The sequence below is a fragment of the Parambassis ranga genome, chromosome 18, assembly GCF_900634625.1.
Source record: "Parambassis ranga chromosome 18, fParRan2.1, whole genome shotgun sequence".
Classification (NCBI taxonomy): Eukaryota; Metazoa; Chordata; class Actinopteri; family Ambassidae; genus Parambassis; species Parambassis ranga.
Window position 1 is genome coordinate 3,874,705 of NC_041038.1, and position 15,761 is coordinate 3,890,465.

General features: G+C 44.5%; 2 protein-coding genes across 2 annotated transcripts in view; both read left to right on the forward strand.

The window, feature by feature from the left end:
- Positions 1-4,485, forward strand: part of nrxn2b (neurexin 2b) — a 437,176-nt gene extending 432,691 nt beyond the window's left edge. The window contains exon 21 of the mRNA XM_028428850.1: positions 2,370-4,485. Coding sequence (XP_028284651.1) covers positions 2,370-3,268 — 899 coding nt within the window. The 3' untranslated portion in view covers positions 3,269-4,485. The remainder of the gene's footprint in view (positions 1-2,369) is intronic.
- Positions 4,486-9,443: 4,958 nt separating this feature from the next.
- Positions 9,444-12,917, forward strand: LOC114451186 (uncharacterized). Its single transcript, XM_028429760.1, has 3 exons — positions 9,444-10,017; positions 10,071-12,838; positions 12,883-12,917. Exons 1-3 carry the CDS (start codon positions 9,875-9,877, stop codon positions 12,915-12,917), a joined length of 2,946 nt encoding a protein of 981 aa, XP_028285561.1. The 5' UTR covers positions 9,444-9,874.
- Positions 12,918-15,761: the final 2,844 nt, after the last annotated feature.

Sequence of the window (15,761 nt, forward strand, 5' to 3'; positions counted from 1 at the left end):
CTGACAACACCCTTGCTTCCAAAAGCAACTATGTTGCAGAGGTGGGACAAAGTGTAGCAGGCCTATTATAGGCTGATGTGGTTTACCCAATTCTAGACATATGGAACATTTAAATGCAACATCACACTTAAGATAAGGCCAAAAAAAAATGTGGTAAATATGACGGTACGCCTTCCTCACCCACAAATGTCCTGTCTGATCATAAAAACGCAGTCAGACCAGCTCTGTGTAAACTCAAGATGCGACTTTGTCACAACTGGCCTGTTGTGATGAGACAAAAGGAGACACGTAGATTTAAGACTTTTTTTTAACTTGAGTAAACATGGATTACATTCCTTAAAGAGATGTAACAGTCATTTAACAGTGTTCCTGCATGAGAAACACAGAAAACACACAGAAAATTCTGACAACATGGCCATCACAGCAGCTTCCTCTAATTCCTCTTTAAGATTACATAAAATGTTTACCATAACAAGTACATCCATTTGCATGTCAATACTGTAAGTAGGGCAAACAGCATGTAGAGGTAACTCTTCAGTAATGGGTGGGCTGCACGCATCTCTACCGCACAGACAGATGGCAGGGAGACGATAACGACAAAAGCGACTTATCCCTTTTGGTTATACAAACATTCTGTATCTCTGAGGTCCCCACATTTTTCTTTTTCTTTTCTTTTTTTTAACTTCTTCTTTGACTTTGGCAACTTATTTTACTTTATTTAATATTTTGCGGCACACCTGAGATATCCTACTGTTCTCTGTAACTTTAATGTGTCACCATGCTCTGCTGTCCTCTAGCCTTCAAGGTTGAAACGCATCCCTCAAACACAGAACGAAAAAAAAAACCTTTAAGTATCGCCATGGAAACTAGCCTTTGCACAGTTAAATGAGTTTTCTTCCTTTACAGCTCTCACTTTCTGCTTCATTTCTGTTTTCTGTCAAGTGTGTTGATAAATGCTGATGTGTTGCAGTGGCATTGTTAATTCATCACCTCTTTTTTTAACAAAGCCTTTGCTACTCTATGAGTAAAACTGTATATCTGACAAGGGGTGGGAGGGGGTATGTTTGTGCGTTGCTGAGCTATATAAAAGGCCACAGAGAGGAATTCTTACAATCCCAGAAACCTCCCCTCATCAGTCCCTGAACCGCCTGATCTGACCCCCTCTCCCACCGAGTTGCTCTGATTCGCCTCATCAATTGAACAAAGAGCCAGAGTCATGATTTTATGCTGATGATGTTGGCTTTTCTTTAGTGATGTTTTGCTCTTACCTTCCCTTTTTTCTCCCTCCACACCTAAAGATGTGATGTTATTTAATCCCCTCTGCAATGTTTTCTCACCTGTTTCCTTGACTGTGACCCTTTGAAGAGAACATTTTAGTGACTTTACTGACATTCTGCTGTGCACTGTTAACCGTTTCAGTCTTTGATAGAAGGATTCCTCCTTCACAGTTAAATCAGATTACGTGTTTTGCTGGCTGTTTGAAGCCCCATGTTTATAATGTGATGTGTTTGGGAGGGAAGTGGGCATGACTCATGGAAAAAAAGGTGTTTATTACTCTCGGTGCGCTGTAGTACTGAGCGCTGAGAGTTTGGGTTAGAAATTCGGGGCATCGCTTTCCTGCAGCCGCTCCTGAGGGCTTGCATACAGATTAAGCTAATTAGCAATGAGCCATAGACACCACCATGCCCTAAGGGGAGGGAATAGGATAGAGACAATTCTTCATGACAATTTAAGGGGTGGGGGAGGGCACAGTAAATAATATTTTTTTGACATTATGATTATTTTTCACCCAATAAAGAAATAAAAGAGGTGAAGCGAGGGTGGGGGGAAGTTGTTTATCACTATCCGAGAACAATCTTACACAGCTTTCTTTTTGTAATTTTTTTTTTCATGCAAAAATCATGCGGCCAATTTGTTGATGTAAGTGACCTGAACCTCGTGGTTTGCTATCTTATTTAACCAATCACAGCAAAAGCATCTGAGCACTAGGTAAGATTAGAAAGTTAGCTTAGAAAAGGATGTATTATGTTAAGTTGTTTAGTGTAATTTGTAGTGTACTGTTATCTATTGTTACTGATATAACATGTAGGTGTGTGCAGCACAGGGAAATAGGTCAGAGCAGTCAGCCAGGAGCAGGATAGACTGTTTTCTTACATCTTGTACTATATTGCAGTTTAGTCAGCATAATAACTTTTTAAACAGACCAGGCTGAACTTGTAGAACTAACCTGATGTTAAGCTGTAGTGCTGTTCTAATACTGGTTGTTTCTATATTCATTTGAATTGTTTTACTTCTGTTAATCAGAAGGCGTCCACTCTCTCAGGTGGTTTCTAACGCTCTGTTCCTTCATTGTCTCTTTCTTGTCCTAGGAGGTGAATTAGTGTTGCCCATAATAACGGTGGACTCCCTAGACCCCCCATCCATCGCCACCCGCTACCCAGTAATTCCCCCACCCCCCACCACCTACCGCCCTTTCCTCACCTTGCTTGAAACCACCAAAGAGTCCCTCCCGTTGCCCAACGGTCGGCCCCCCTGCCCCTTGGACCAAGAGGACTGCGAGGAGACCATCGAGGTGTCGGCGTACGGCTCGGGGGAGATGACTGAGTCGGATGACGAGGACTATTACAAAAACTCCCCCCTGGTCACCGACAGGACTGTCCTCCCTCCTCCCCCGGCCGCCGAGGGTGGTGTCCAGAATCCCCGAGACCGCCATTTCTCCCGCTTCCCCAACTCCCACCGCCCACCTCTCTCCTCTACCCCTACGGCCAACCCCGACCAGCTCAGCCCGCGTATCAAGCCTGCCGGTGGTGGCAGCAGCAGTAGCAGTAGCAACAACAACATCCCAGCTGGGAAAATGAACACCCGGGACCAGGTGCTGCTGCCACCGGCCCATCCCTCGTCAGATCCGGGCCACCGCAGAGTCCCGGGAATAACCTATCCTCCAAATTTTCCCCATGTTCCCACTCCAGACCCCACATCTCCAGAGAGAGGGCTCCCAGGTGCAGTGGAGGTGCAGCAGTCAAGCAGTACCACTGGCATGGTAGTGGGCATTGTGGCAGCCGCCGCCCTCTGCATCCTTATCCTGCTCTACGCCATGTACAAATACCGCAACCGCGATGAGGGCTCCTATCAGGTGGACCAGAGCCGCAACTACATCAGTAACTCAGCCACACAGAGCAATGGAGCTTTGGTGAAGGAGAAACAGCCAAGCACTGCCAAGACGGTCACCAAGAACAAAAAGAACAAAGACAAAGAGTACTACGTCTGAGGGAGTGCCGCCGGGACACACAGAGACAGACAGCGGACGCATATAGAAAAGGAAAGAGACAAGAGAGAGAGAGAAAGAGAGAGAGGGGGAGAGAGAGGAATGGCAGTATATACAGCAGCAGTGGCCTATTAATTTAAAACTCAGTATTGTCAGGTGGTCGCTCTGATCGGAGGGAGGCAGCAACATAAGATGGCATGGTGAGGATGCTTCTGTTCACCCCTTTTGGTGCTGCTTTGATTTATTTGCCTAAACTTTGATTACCTGTGGCAGAAGGCTATGACACCTCAAATCTCAACACGTACTGTGCCAACAACCGTGTAGCAAATGCTGATAACACCGATTAGCATTTGACAGGTTATTTAACATTTCCAGTACTGTAGGAAAGCACCACCATCAGTATTTGTCTGTGCTCCGCTCTGACGAGAGCTTGTGGTGAACGGCGTCACCTTCGACAGTATCGACACATTATTTTCCAACTAGGCTCCAATCAGCAACTTGACATCCCTCTGTAAAATCAATATACTGCCAGCTTATAGAAACACTGTGTCAAATGCAGCTCTCTCGCCTCTCTGTAAGTGTTCAGAGTCAGATGTCTCTTGACCTCTCGTCGGATCTCTCTCTCCCTCTCTCTCTCTCTCTCTCCCTCTCCTTCTTGTGCGCTCTGTTTCTCTCCTTGTCTACGCCGATGCAACATTAAACTCTGCTGTGTTTCAAGCATGTAGTATTCATTTACGAAAAAGAGATAAAAAACTGTTTTTCTTTCTGTGGAGTTTTAAAAAAAAAACAAAAAATATGATGACGATCGATGAATCATAACAACGTTAAACGTAGCAACTATGTGAGACCACCACCGCTCCAATCTACTGGATGCTATAACTTGTACGTTTAGCCGCCAAAAACTCATCGAGGCCAAAAGAACCCTTTGGTCGTCCTTTGTTCCAGCAGATCTGTGTCATGTGTTTCTGGGGCTTCGAGGTTCTCCCTAGTGGGCCAGCAGAGAAACTGTCATGTCCTTACTAATCACTGAAAAACAGAAAAAACCTCCAGCGAACAAAATGAACTCTGTTCTATATAATTATAAATATATGTATAGACGTTGCGGAAACCTATGGACCTAAATCGTGAGCGAGTCTTAAAAGTGCTGACAATGCACAACGAAGGTGGACTTTAGGATTTTTTGACGTCAGAACAGTTTCTCCCCCTCCAGAACCCTTGGCCCCCCCTCTTACTCATGAACAGTATGGCTGACAGAACGCCTTGCTGCAAGACTCAGTCACTTTGGTTTGCTGTTTCTTTTTCTTTTTTTTTTTTATTTGATTCTTCTCTCTGGAGAAACGAGAGACATTTTAGGGAGATTCTGAGTTCATTCTTGCTGGAGTTCCGCCATGGAGAAAGTGGAAAAAAAAAGAAAATAAATGCGATGTGTCCTTTGCGCCTCTCTAGCCTGACTGGACTGATGGCAGCCAATGGGCAAAGTGAACTTTGTGGAAAAGAGCACACAAATACAAGATGTACAACAGAACTCTAGTATTCAAATTTTCTCAACTCTATTAAAAAGAAAACTGTACCATGAAAAGAAAAGAAAAATCCTGAAAAAAGTTTGTGAAATGTCTAAATATTTGACTCTCATCCCATTACTAAGACAAATGTGTTTTCCCTACTATCATTCCTGTTTGGAGAAAAAAAATGACTATGATTCTGGGAAACTAAAAATTCTATGTATTTTCTTTTGGTAATTGAGCAAATGTGATTTGGGTTATGAACATGAAACAGCACATCCTCCTTTTCCAGAGGAGAAACTTTTATTCCATCCTCTGTCTGTCGCCCTCAGTCTATTTTTTATCCTGCATCTATTCCTTTTTTTCTCTGTACGACAGATTGTATGTCCCCATACTCTGTGGAGAAAGCAGGCTCTATACATCCTCCAGGTTTTTTTATTTGTTTTATATCTATTTCTGTCTTTTATGGCAAGAGGCAAGATGGCAGCCGTTTGATTTGGCAGGCTGTCGATTCGCTCTTCTGCCACGTTTTGTCTGGTTTCTCTCCTCCTCCATTCCAAACATGCTCCTCCCAGTATCTTCCTGTTCTTTCTAAATGTTATTGTAAAGTGTTCCAGTGAGATGACTCTAAATATGTGTACATTAACAGAGGGAATACACTTGGTTATATACTTCTTATTTCCCGCGTTGTGTGATCTGTTTTTCCTCTCCTTTTAAAATGAGGTACACAGAGCATGAGGCAAACAATTGGAGGTTCTGACTGCAATCTTCATGAAAGAGGTATTGACTATGCACTGAGACCACATTCGGAGGTGTGAACACAAATGTTCCACTGCATGCTGAAGACAGATCATTGATCAAGGCTCATGTTCCAGGTCTACATACGCAATTTAGCTCCAGTGTGACATGTAGTACACAAGGGGAAAGTGACCTTAATTTTTCATGTTGTCATACCAACAGCTTCAACAAATTTTAAATTATGCCAGATCAGAGTTAGCTCAACTTTCAGAATAAGATTTAATTTGTTAAAGTTGGGTTTTTGTAGTTCAAATTTAATTTAAAAATTTAGCTAAATTGTGTGTCACTGAGTCTCACACCCACGTGCTGTGAATGTTGGTTCACAAACCTGCTGAATTTGGCACTAACTGGAGCATACAGGTTAAAGTGTGATTAAAGTTGGGTGCAGTTGAGTCAGACATTTTCATGCAGTTCATTGCTTTAACTATTAACATCATCCTTTGTAACAGTAGCCTTTGCACTATTAGGGCTTTTTAATATTACTTACCCCAAAAAAGGCCAGCATTAGCAGCAGGATTTAGAAAAAATTTGTATGATCTGTGTTTAGATCTGAGCCTTTTGGAAAAGGTGCTCCGTTGTCTGTCCAGAGAGGGTGATCAGGGTTATCCATGATAGATAACAGTTTCCTCCTCTCCACCACTGCTTCAAACATCTCCTATCTGCAGCCAATGACAGAGCCAGCCTTCCTGATCAGTTTGTTCAGTCTGTTGTCGTCACTGGCTGCAATGCTGCCTCCCTCCCAGTCTGTGCACCCGGCGCCACAGGAAAGGCTTCTGTCACCGTGAGCTGAAAACAAAGAAGACAGTCAACCAGCAGGTTTAGTCATGCAGTTTTTCACGACTTTGTTAAGTCTGTGCATTAATTTCTGATCTGCCGAAGTGTTGCGTACCTTCATTGGAACAGATGTCAGGAGTGTTATGCTTACAGTAGGTGTTGCTTTCTTTGATCCCCGGAATATACAGTATTAAAAAAACACACAACACATCTAATTTCAACCTTGAACAGATTTCAAATATATTTCTAGTTTTTCACAAATGTCCCACACTTTTTATTCCTAATAACACTAGTTTTGATGAGTCAGTCCAGTAAGATTTGAGATGATTGGCCTTCTTCCCACCTCTAAAGGAAAATACTTTTCACAAGGTGACACTGTGATATCACAAGCAGCCAATCATCTTGGAGTAGATGCTTAAAAAGCACAGTGAAAGCATGCTAATGTCCCAAAGTTTAAAGAGCAATCATACATCTGAAGCACAGTTCTTACCTCCTCTCCAATCACACATGCAGCTGCGACTGTTCCTGAGGTAAGTGCTCTACTGTTGTAGTGCAGAATTACTCATACCAAATTTGAAGGAGCTAAAACACTCCAAAGTCTGATCATTTCATTTGGAAGCCTAAAATACACACAAACCTTACTGTTTGTGTTTTTAAAAGCCTACAATAAATTAAGGGACAGCTTTCTTACTAAAATGTATTAACATTAAAAAACCCAGGCCAGGGGAGGAAAATATGGGCCATAATATAGGAATTTATGGTACTCATATACTTTGACAGGCCACAGTCTATTACTTGTCCACTAGACCAGGACAAGGACGCGTGAAAAGAGGACCGCAGTGAGTAATTGGGTGGTTGTTTTAGGGATTAAACAGACTTCCTGGTGACTGACAGGGGGGCAATAGAATAACTCCCTAATATGAAAAGTACCAGCAGTGGACTTACCATAAAAAATGATCCCTTCTCCATTTTTGGGAATACAGGAAGAAGAAGAAGCACCAGAGGGCGGTCCAGAGCCCTGTATCACAAAGAAAGAAACAAACACATGGTACTTCATCTACACACAACACAGAAAGATGTAGAGCCGACAGCCATGCTTAGCAGCTCTGACCTACTCTATTATGCAAATAATACAATAGACCATCGATGCCAGGAGTCAGTGAGGATAAACCAGTGCAGTGTTTATTCTCTCTCTCACTCTGTCTTAGCGGAGCTCTTAACATGGACGCTACAATATCTAACCAGGATGCTTATATTAGTGCAAGTGATCTGCACCTTCATTAAATCATTTACACCAAATCAGTCTAATCATGGCAGCCATGATGAGCTAATGGTGCATGCAGAGCAATTATTGCACTCCCATAGACTCCAGTAAAACACCTGATTCTAACCCACAGACCAGCAGTTGTTGTTAAATCATCTACTGCAGTGGTAATTTGGATCTCATTACTGATGTGTCGAACTGAGTGCAATCAACAAGCAGATAAATATTGTGAAAAGCAGGACTGAAGAGGTGCGGAGGACTGAGCAGCACAGACAAGGCAGGTAAAAACAAAAACACAAACACAAGAAGGTAAATCAGTTTCCATCACAGCTCTGCTAATAATACCTGATATATTCCACCCATCTTCAAATTGTGTATCCAGGGCTGGGGGCAGCAGTCTAAGCAGAGACACCCAGATTTCCCTCTCACCAGACCCTTCACACTCCGCCAGCGGATCCAAGTCACCACCAGATGGTGATCAGTTGACAGCTCAGCCCGTCTCTTCACCCAAATGTCCAAAAGACACATGGTCGGAGATCAGACCCCCCCCCCCCCCATCTATCTAGCAATAACAATCTAGCAATAATTTTGACAGAGCAAGGTATAGGCTGTAAAAATATTTACTATTTCAGCCATAATAATATTGCTGCATTTGCAGGCATGTTAATACACAGCACAGAATAAATGAGCTCTTATAGGGCCTGCACTTCCTTTCTGCTTGCAAAAATAACAAGGTGGCACTATTCCTTCACATTCTTTCTGGGTTTAATTAAGTGAAGGCGGTGGCAGCGTGATGCTGGAAGGTGGCACATAAACCATTCAGTATGAATGCTTGCTTTAACCCTCTAACCTTTGTTTTAAGGGTCTGTTTGCTGCACAGGCTAATGCAGACTGTGAGGGCTGAGGATATAGGCTGTAGCATAGCATTTATCACCGAAGGGGAAGCCAACCATAATGGCGTAACAATACACCTCATCTCCTTAACATAAAGAGCCACAACACACTACAGTAAGTTAAAGGTCGCACACGGATCTCTAATTATCCTTCTGGGGTTGAATACTAATTATATGAATAATAATGACAATAACAATGCCAATACTAATACGAATACAAATAATACAAATATACCGATACAAGATAAATTCCTGGAACCAGCAGCCTATGATGGACAGAATCCCAGCCGATCCCTCTTTGTAAAGTTGTGGCACCACCACAAAACTGAGAAAATGTATGTGCATGAGTATATGTACGTTTCCTTCCTGTTTCCTGCTGTGTCATGCAGGTTAGCTGGGTGGGGCTTAGATTTGAAAAAGGGCGAGTGAGAAAAGTTTGGGAGGGGGAGAGATAGACTGAGGACCAGGAAGGAAGGAGGTCTGTGTTTCTTCAGGGCCCATGGGGGTTTTTCTGGGAAAAGTGGACCCCAGCGAAACTACACAAGAAGGGACTCTTAGCCTGAAGTGAGGATAAAGACTGGGAAGAGAATCACCTCACCACAAAGCCTGGATGGAAACCCCTGGTGTCCAGGGTGAGTGAGGGAGAAGCTTCTAATTCGTTTTTTGCTACAACTGGTATTTTGGACTTTATTTTTGTTACCTTTTGAAAGACTTTGGGATTTATGGGACCTTTTCATTTGGAATGGACATTGCCACCCACCAGATAAGAAAACTGACATTTTTCTTTTTCTTTTCTTCTCTCTTAGTAGGATGTGCCTTTGGCCTCCTTTTGGACTGCCTGTTGTGTTGAGAGTTTTGTGGGAAAGGGGTGGAATTTTTTGTTGGGTGAGAAATACTTAAATAGAAAAAACCTTTGTTTCCTTATTGGGAGTGTATTGTTTTGCGGGGCAAGCCCTTTAACAGGACACTGTGGTTGACAGTGAAATTTAAGTTATCCAAGTTGGTCTTTTCTTTTTTATTAAACAATTGAAATTGGTAACGTCCCTAGTTTGTTTTTTTGTGGTAACGTAGACTGTAAATTATGGTCGAGCGTTACAGATGGTGGCCCGTACGGGGACGTTACTTTGGTTAGAGTGAGTAGTCTAAGTGGCTTCATATTTTTTTTGGTGAGAAACATTGTGCATGATGGCGGAGGGGAAGCAGATTGAGCTTCAGGGCAGTCCTGGCTCTTTATCTCCAGATCGAGTTAGAGAGAGAGAGGAAGTCGAGTTAAGCCCAAGAAGAAGGCTTTCCCCCCCAAACAGGCATTTTGTCACTTTTAGAGAACCAGTGGCTGAAATATCCTCTCTCCTGAGTGACATGTATTTGGAGGACGATAATGATGGATACGATGGAGAAGACTGTGAGCGCGAGAATGCCCCAGCTGCTCTGCGTAGCGAGGCTGGTGAACTCACCCACTCCGTGCAGTTACTTCAAAATAAAGTCATTGAGCTGGAGGAACTCTGTCACGCCTCCAGCGAGAGCATGTTAAATAGAGAATTGGGTTTTAGGGAATATGTTGACCAAAGATTCGAAGCTTTGGAGAGCACGCTAAAACAGTCTCTGAAGCAGATGGAACAGGATGTGATTAACTGCATGCTGAGAAGGGATGAAAAATGGCGGAGAGAACTGACTCAGCTGAAAGCCACTAGTAGTCCCTGCTCTCCAGGCCTTCCTCAGTGGTCCCTGGATGTCAGCGGAATTGCCAGGGGTGACTCTCTTTCACACTCACCTCTTACTACACCCCCTGTCCGACTCACCTTTCCTACGTTTGGGGAGAACAGGGAAGCCTCGGAAGTTTTCAAGTTTGTAGAACAGTGTGAAAATTTCCTATCTCTTAGACCTCTGACTCACGGAGAGCTCATAGCTTCTTTGACAGCTGTTCTCACAGGTCCAGCTGGGAGTTGGTGGTTAGCAGAAAAGGCTAAGATAAGAGACTGGAAGGACTTTAAAGCTGCCTTCCTGAGTGCCTTTTTGCCCACAGACTACATGTCCGAGGTTGAAGAGAGATTAAGATCTCTAGTTCAAACTCCAGATCAGTGTATAAGGGATTTTGCCTATGATTATAGGGCTTTATGCTTGAAGTGGAAACCCGAAATGACCGAGGCAGAGATGGTTCGAAGAATAATGAACAATTGTAATCCATCCTTAGTCAGCAGTCTGAGAGGCACATGTCATACAGTGGAACAGCTAGTAAAGGTTGGTTCCATGGTAGAAAGAGACTGGGCGTCTAGAAAGGATTACTGGGCTAAGGTAAACAGTCAGAAGGTTCCTGATAAACACAAGAAAAAGCAAACCTCCAAGCTCAGAGAAGATCACGAAGGCTTAGTCACCCATCACATGGCGTTAGCAGAGGCTGAGACTCCCAATCTGCTGGTGGTGCAGGTGGAAACTCGGGGTCAGGAAGGAGAAGCCGTCATGGACTCCGGGTGTACCTTCACTCTAATGAAAAACAGTTTGTGGCAACAGTTAACCAGATGGGGGGAACGGTTGGAAGCAGGCGCTAACCGCCCTTTTGTGCTAGCAGATGGGAAAGCCCACACTGCCATCGGGATGGTGAAACTTGCTTACTTGTGGCATGGGACTGTGTGGGTGGTGGACACTTATATAATGGATGACCGGCACCTGGCTTTCCCATTGATCCTAGGGCTGAACTACATGGCTAAAACAGGGGTTCAAATAGATGTGGCCACACGCAGATATGGACTCAAAGTCAAAGGGAAGTGGACATATTTTCCTTTCATCAATCGGGACCCGGGCCGATTGACATGGGCTCCTGTCGAGGAAAAAACTGCAGCAAGAGTGAATCTGTATGTCTCTATGCCCATTGTCCCTGTAGCTGATGTTTTTCAGGAATCACCAGCCACGCACTGTGACCTGCTGAAGGCTTTACCAGAGATGATACAACCCCTGGCCCTGAAATGGCCCTCGGTCTGCTCCGACACCATTGGCAGAACCAACGTCATCAAACACACCATCCCCACCGTGGACAATGTTCCTGTTCGAACCCGAGCCTATCGGGTTTCCCCAAAGAAAAAGGAAATCATCAAGGAACAGGTGGAAAAGATGTTGAAAGATGAGGTCATAGAACCCTGTCACTCTCCATGGGGGGCGCCTGTAGTCCTGATAGAGAAACCTGATGGCTCCCATCGTTTCTGTGTGGATTTCCGACGCCTTAATGCTAAGACACCCCTAGATGCTTACCCTATGCCCTTAATCCATGACATTCTAGAGTCTCTGCATGGGGCTCAGTGTTTCAGCACTCTGGATCTGAGGTCTGGATATTGGCAGGTGGAAATGGACGAGGAGAGCAAGGACAAGACGGCGGTGGTGACTCCCTTTGGCCTCTTCCGTTTCAAGGTAATGCCTTTTGGTCTTAAAAATGCTGGGGCAACATTCCAGCGGCTGATGGAGCGGGTCCTAGGGGACCTGAGGGGACGATTATGTTTTGTCTACATTGATGATATAATCGTGTATTCACCTAGCCCACAGCAACACGTGAAAGACTTGGAGGCTGTTTTCAGTAAGTTACATCAGGCTAATCTAACTTTGAATCTGAAGAAATGCAATTTTTTCAAATCTCAACTGAAGTTTTTGGGCCATATAGTGTCCAAAGAAGGAGTGTCTATTGATCCAGATAAGACTGCTGCAGTGTCACAGTATCCCACCCCTTCAGACGTCCCCTCACTGAAAAGATTTTTAGGAATGGTAGGCTGGTATCATAAGTTTATACCACATTTAGCTGACATAGCTGCACCCCTTAATCGGCTTCAGCGCAAAGGGGAGGCCTGGAACTGGACTCCAGAATGCCAACAGGCTGTGAAAAAGCTAAAAGATGCTTTAGAGAGCCAACCAGTGCTCACCCAACCTAACCTGTCCCTCCCCTTTCAGGTTCATACAGACGCCAGTGACGTGGGGTTGGGAGCTGTGTTGACCCAAACCACCACAGAGGGAGAGAGGGTGATTGCTTATGCCTCTAGGGGGCTCCGTGGGGCAGAGTTAAACTATTCTACCTCTGAGAAGGAGTGTCTGGCTGTGGTGTGGGCAGTGGAGAAATGGGAACACTACTTGGAGGGTGTTACTTTTGATGTTTTCACTGACCATGCGGCCTTGGTCTGGGCTTTCAGCAATCCCAAGACCTCATCCCGATTAACCCGGTGGATTCTGAGACTACAGCGCTTCCAATTCCATGTTCATTACAGGAAGGGATGCGTGAATGCTGTGCCTGATGCTTTGTCACGTATTACTGAGCTGCAACAGAGTGTGATGGCACTAGCTGCTTCCAGGGTGGATGGCCATCACAGCAGGGAGCTCCCCACAACTCTGGCGGAGGTGGCACAACTTCAGCAGCAGGATCAACACGTAAAGGAATTAAAGGATAAGTTTGGGTCCCAAACATTCCCTGACGATCGGATTGGCTGGGAAGTACAGCAAGATGTTCTGTATCGGACGGTCCCTTCCAAGATGGAGGGAAAGAAATATCAGGTGGTTGTTCCTGGGTCACTGACTAATTCTTTCCTTCAATATTTCCATGACAAGCCAGTAGGGGGCCATCTGGGACAGCTAAAAACCCTCCTGAAAATCCTGGATGTGGCCTGGTGGCCGACAGTAAGGAGGGATGTTTGGCATCATGTAAAGGCCTGCTCCATCTGTCAACAGCACAAGGCAGAGAACTCCAAGCCTACAGGTTTTCTGCAATCAACCGTGGTGCGGGAAGTTGGTGAGATGGTTGGAGTTGACTTTATGGGCCCTTTTCCCAGAAGCAGGAAAGGGCACACTTACCTGATGGTGGTTGTGGACTATTTTTCCAAATGGGTGGAGCTGTTTCCACTGAAAGACAGCAAGGCCCCCAAAGTTTGCCAAGTTTTAAAAAATGAAATTTTCACCCGGTGGGGTGTACCTAAATACTTGGTCTCAGATCGTGGGCCTCAGTTCTTGAGTCACCTACTGGTAGAACTTTGCAAAACATGGGGGATTGTGCAAAAACTAACAACCAGCTACCACCCCCAAACCAACCTGACCGAGAGGGTCAACCGGACGCTGAAGGCCATGATGGCCTCCTTCATCCAAAACAACCACCGAGACTGGGACAAATGGTTACCAGAATTCCGGTTTGCCATCAACACAGCCAAACATGAAACCACTGGACATTCACCTTCAGAGCTCATGACTGGAAGGGCCTTGAAAGGGCCTTTGGAGAGGCTCATTCAAGCACCCACACCTATTCAGTCCCAATACACTCTGCTGGAGAGACAGCACCAGATGGCGCAAGAGGTCAGAGTGAGAATGGGAAAAGCCCAAAGCAGACAAGCCAGGTCGTATAATGCCCGCAGGAGGTTTGCTCAGTTCCAAGAGGGAGACCTGGTCTGGGTGAGGGCGCACCCCATATCTAAAGCCTCTGAGCATTTTTCTTCAAAACTAGCACCACGTTGGACAGGCCCAGTGCAGGTTATCAAAAGGCTAGGGCCTGTTAACTATAAAGTCAGGTGGTTAGAGGAAAAAGGCAAACAGGATACGGTTAATGTGGTAAATGTCAAACCTTTCTTTGGGGTCTTCCCTCTAGATGCCATAGGCAAAGGGGGGGGATCTGTGGCACCACCACAAAACTGAGAAAATGTATGTGCATGAGTATATGTACGTTTCCTTCCTGTTTCCTGCTGTGTCATGCAGGTTAGCTGGGTGGGGCTTAGATTTGAAAAAGGGCGAGTGAGAAAAGTTTGGGAGGGGGAGAGATAGACTGAGGACCAGGAAGGAAGGAGGTCTGTGTTTCTTCAGGGCCCATGGGGGTTTTTCTGGGAAAAGTGGACCCCAGCGAAACTACACAAGAAGGGACTCTTAGCCTGAAGTGAGGATAAAGACTGGGAAGAGAATCACCTCACCACAAAGCCTGGATGGAAACCCCTGGTGTCCAGGGTGAGTGAGGGAGAAGCTTCTAATTCGTTTTTTGCTACAACTGGTATTTTGGACTTTATTTTTGTTACCTTTTGAAAGACTTTGGGATTTATGGGACCTTTTCATTTGGAATGGACATTGCCACCCACCAGATAAGAAAACTGACATTTTTCTTTTTCTTTTCTTCTCTCTTAGTAGGATGTGCCTTTGGCCTCCTTTTGGACTGCCTGTTGTGTTGAGAGTTTTGTGGGAAAGGGGTGGAATTTTTTGTTGGGTGAGAAATACTTAAATAGAAAAAACCTTTGTTTCCTTATTGGGAGTGTATTGTTTTGCGGGGCAAGCCCTTTAACAGGACACTGTGGTTGACAGTGAAATTTAAGTTATCCAAGTTGGTCTTTTCTTTTTTATTAAACAATTGAAATTGGTAACGTCCCTAGTTTGTTTTTTTGTGGTAACGTAGACTGTAAATTATGGTCGAGCGTTACAAAGTGTGTGAGCGATTACAGCTTACACTAACTATGGACCCAGTGAGAGAAATAGTGTGGTCCTTCACAATGAATTAGCCTACATCCAAGGTTGACACCCTTCCATTGTTTCCTGGAGAATTTCGAGCCATTCTCCACCTGTGTGTAGACGGAGTCCTCCTATATTTCATTATAAGAGATGTGGGCAACACAAATCCAGTTATTCTGTGCAACTAGCAGGATTATAGTGAGTAATAACTGCAATTTCTGATGCCAATATACAGACACCCCACCACCACCTAAGTGCAGAAGAAAGCTATCAGTTGATAGTGATGTCTTCTTCACTTAGTCTCAAAAGACAGACACAAGGGAGCACTAGCCAAAGCTGTCTATCATCCACTCCCAATGGAAGAAGACTTGTCCTCTCCATCTAAGATCTGCATGCAGCATTGATATTTATAGATCAATTTGGTAAGAGGTAGATTGTGCTCTGCTGAGATGGGTGGTCTCTGGGTACATGATACATGGACTAGTCCCTACTAGACACCCCACTTGTGTGCTCAGAACAGAGTGCACAAGTGAAAGAATATGTTTTGTCTCATCAGTGTGGTCTTTCTGTTCTCTGATGAGAGCAAATGTCAGCAAATGGTTAAGAAATAAAGTGAATTTTAATTTTTCCGATGTTTATGGCTGGAATTATTAACATCAGGGTGGGATTTTCCTAAGTGAGCAGCCATAAGCCCTCTAATAACAAACAAATACTCTCACCTTAAGCAATTAGAGTATATTACAGACACTGCCTGTTTCTATTATCTCTTGCTGTGATAAAGCGTACTACTGCGTGAGTTCGGTGTGTTTTTACACTCCCTA

Bases quoted from the DNA above. Each gene is read 5' to 3' on its own strand.
- LOC114451186 (XM_028429760.1), top strand. From the start codon at position 9,875: ATGATGGATACGATGGAGAAGACTGTGAGCGCGAGAATGCCCCAGCTG. The intron at 10,018-10,070 runs AGCATGTTAAAT...CCAAAGATTCGA, and splicing joins TCTGTCACGCCTCCAGCGAG to AGCTTTGGAGAGCACGCTAA. The intron at 12,839-12,882 runs GCAGGGAGCTCC...GCACAACTTCAG, and splicing joins CAGGGTGGATGGCCATCACA to CAGCAGGATCAACACGTAAA.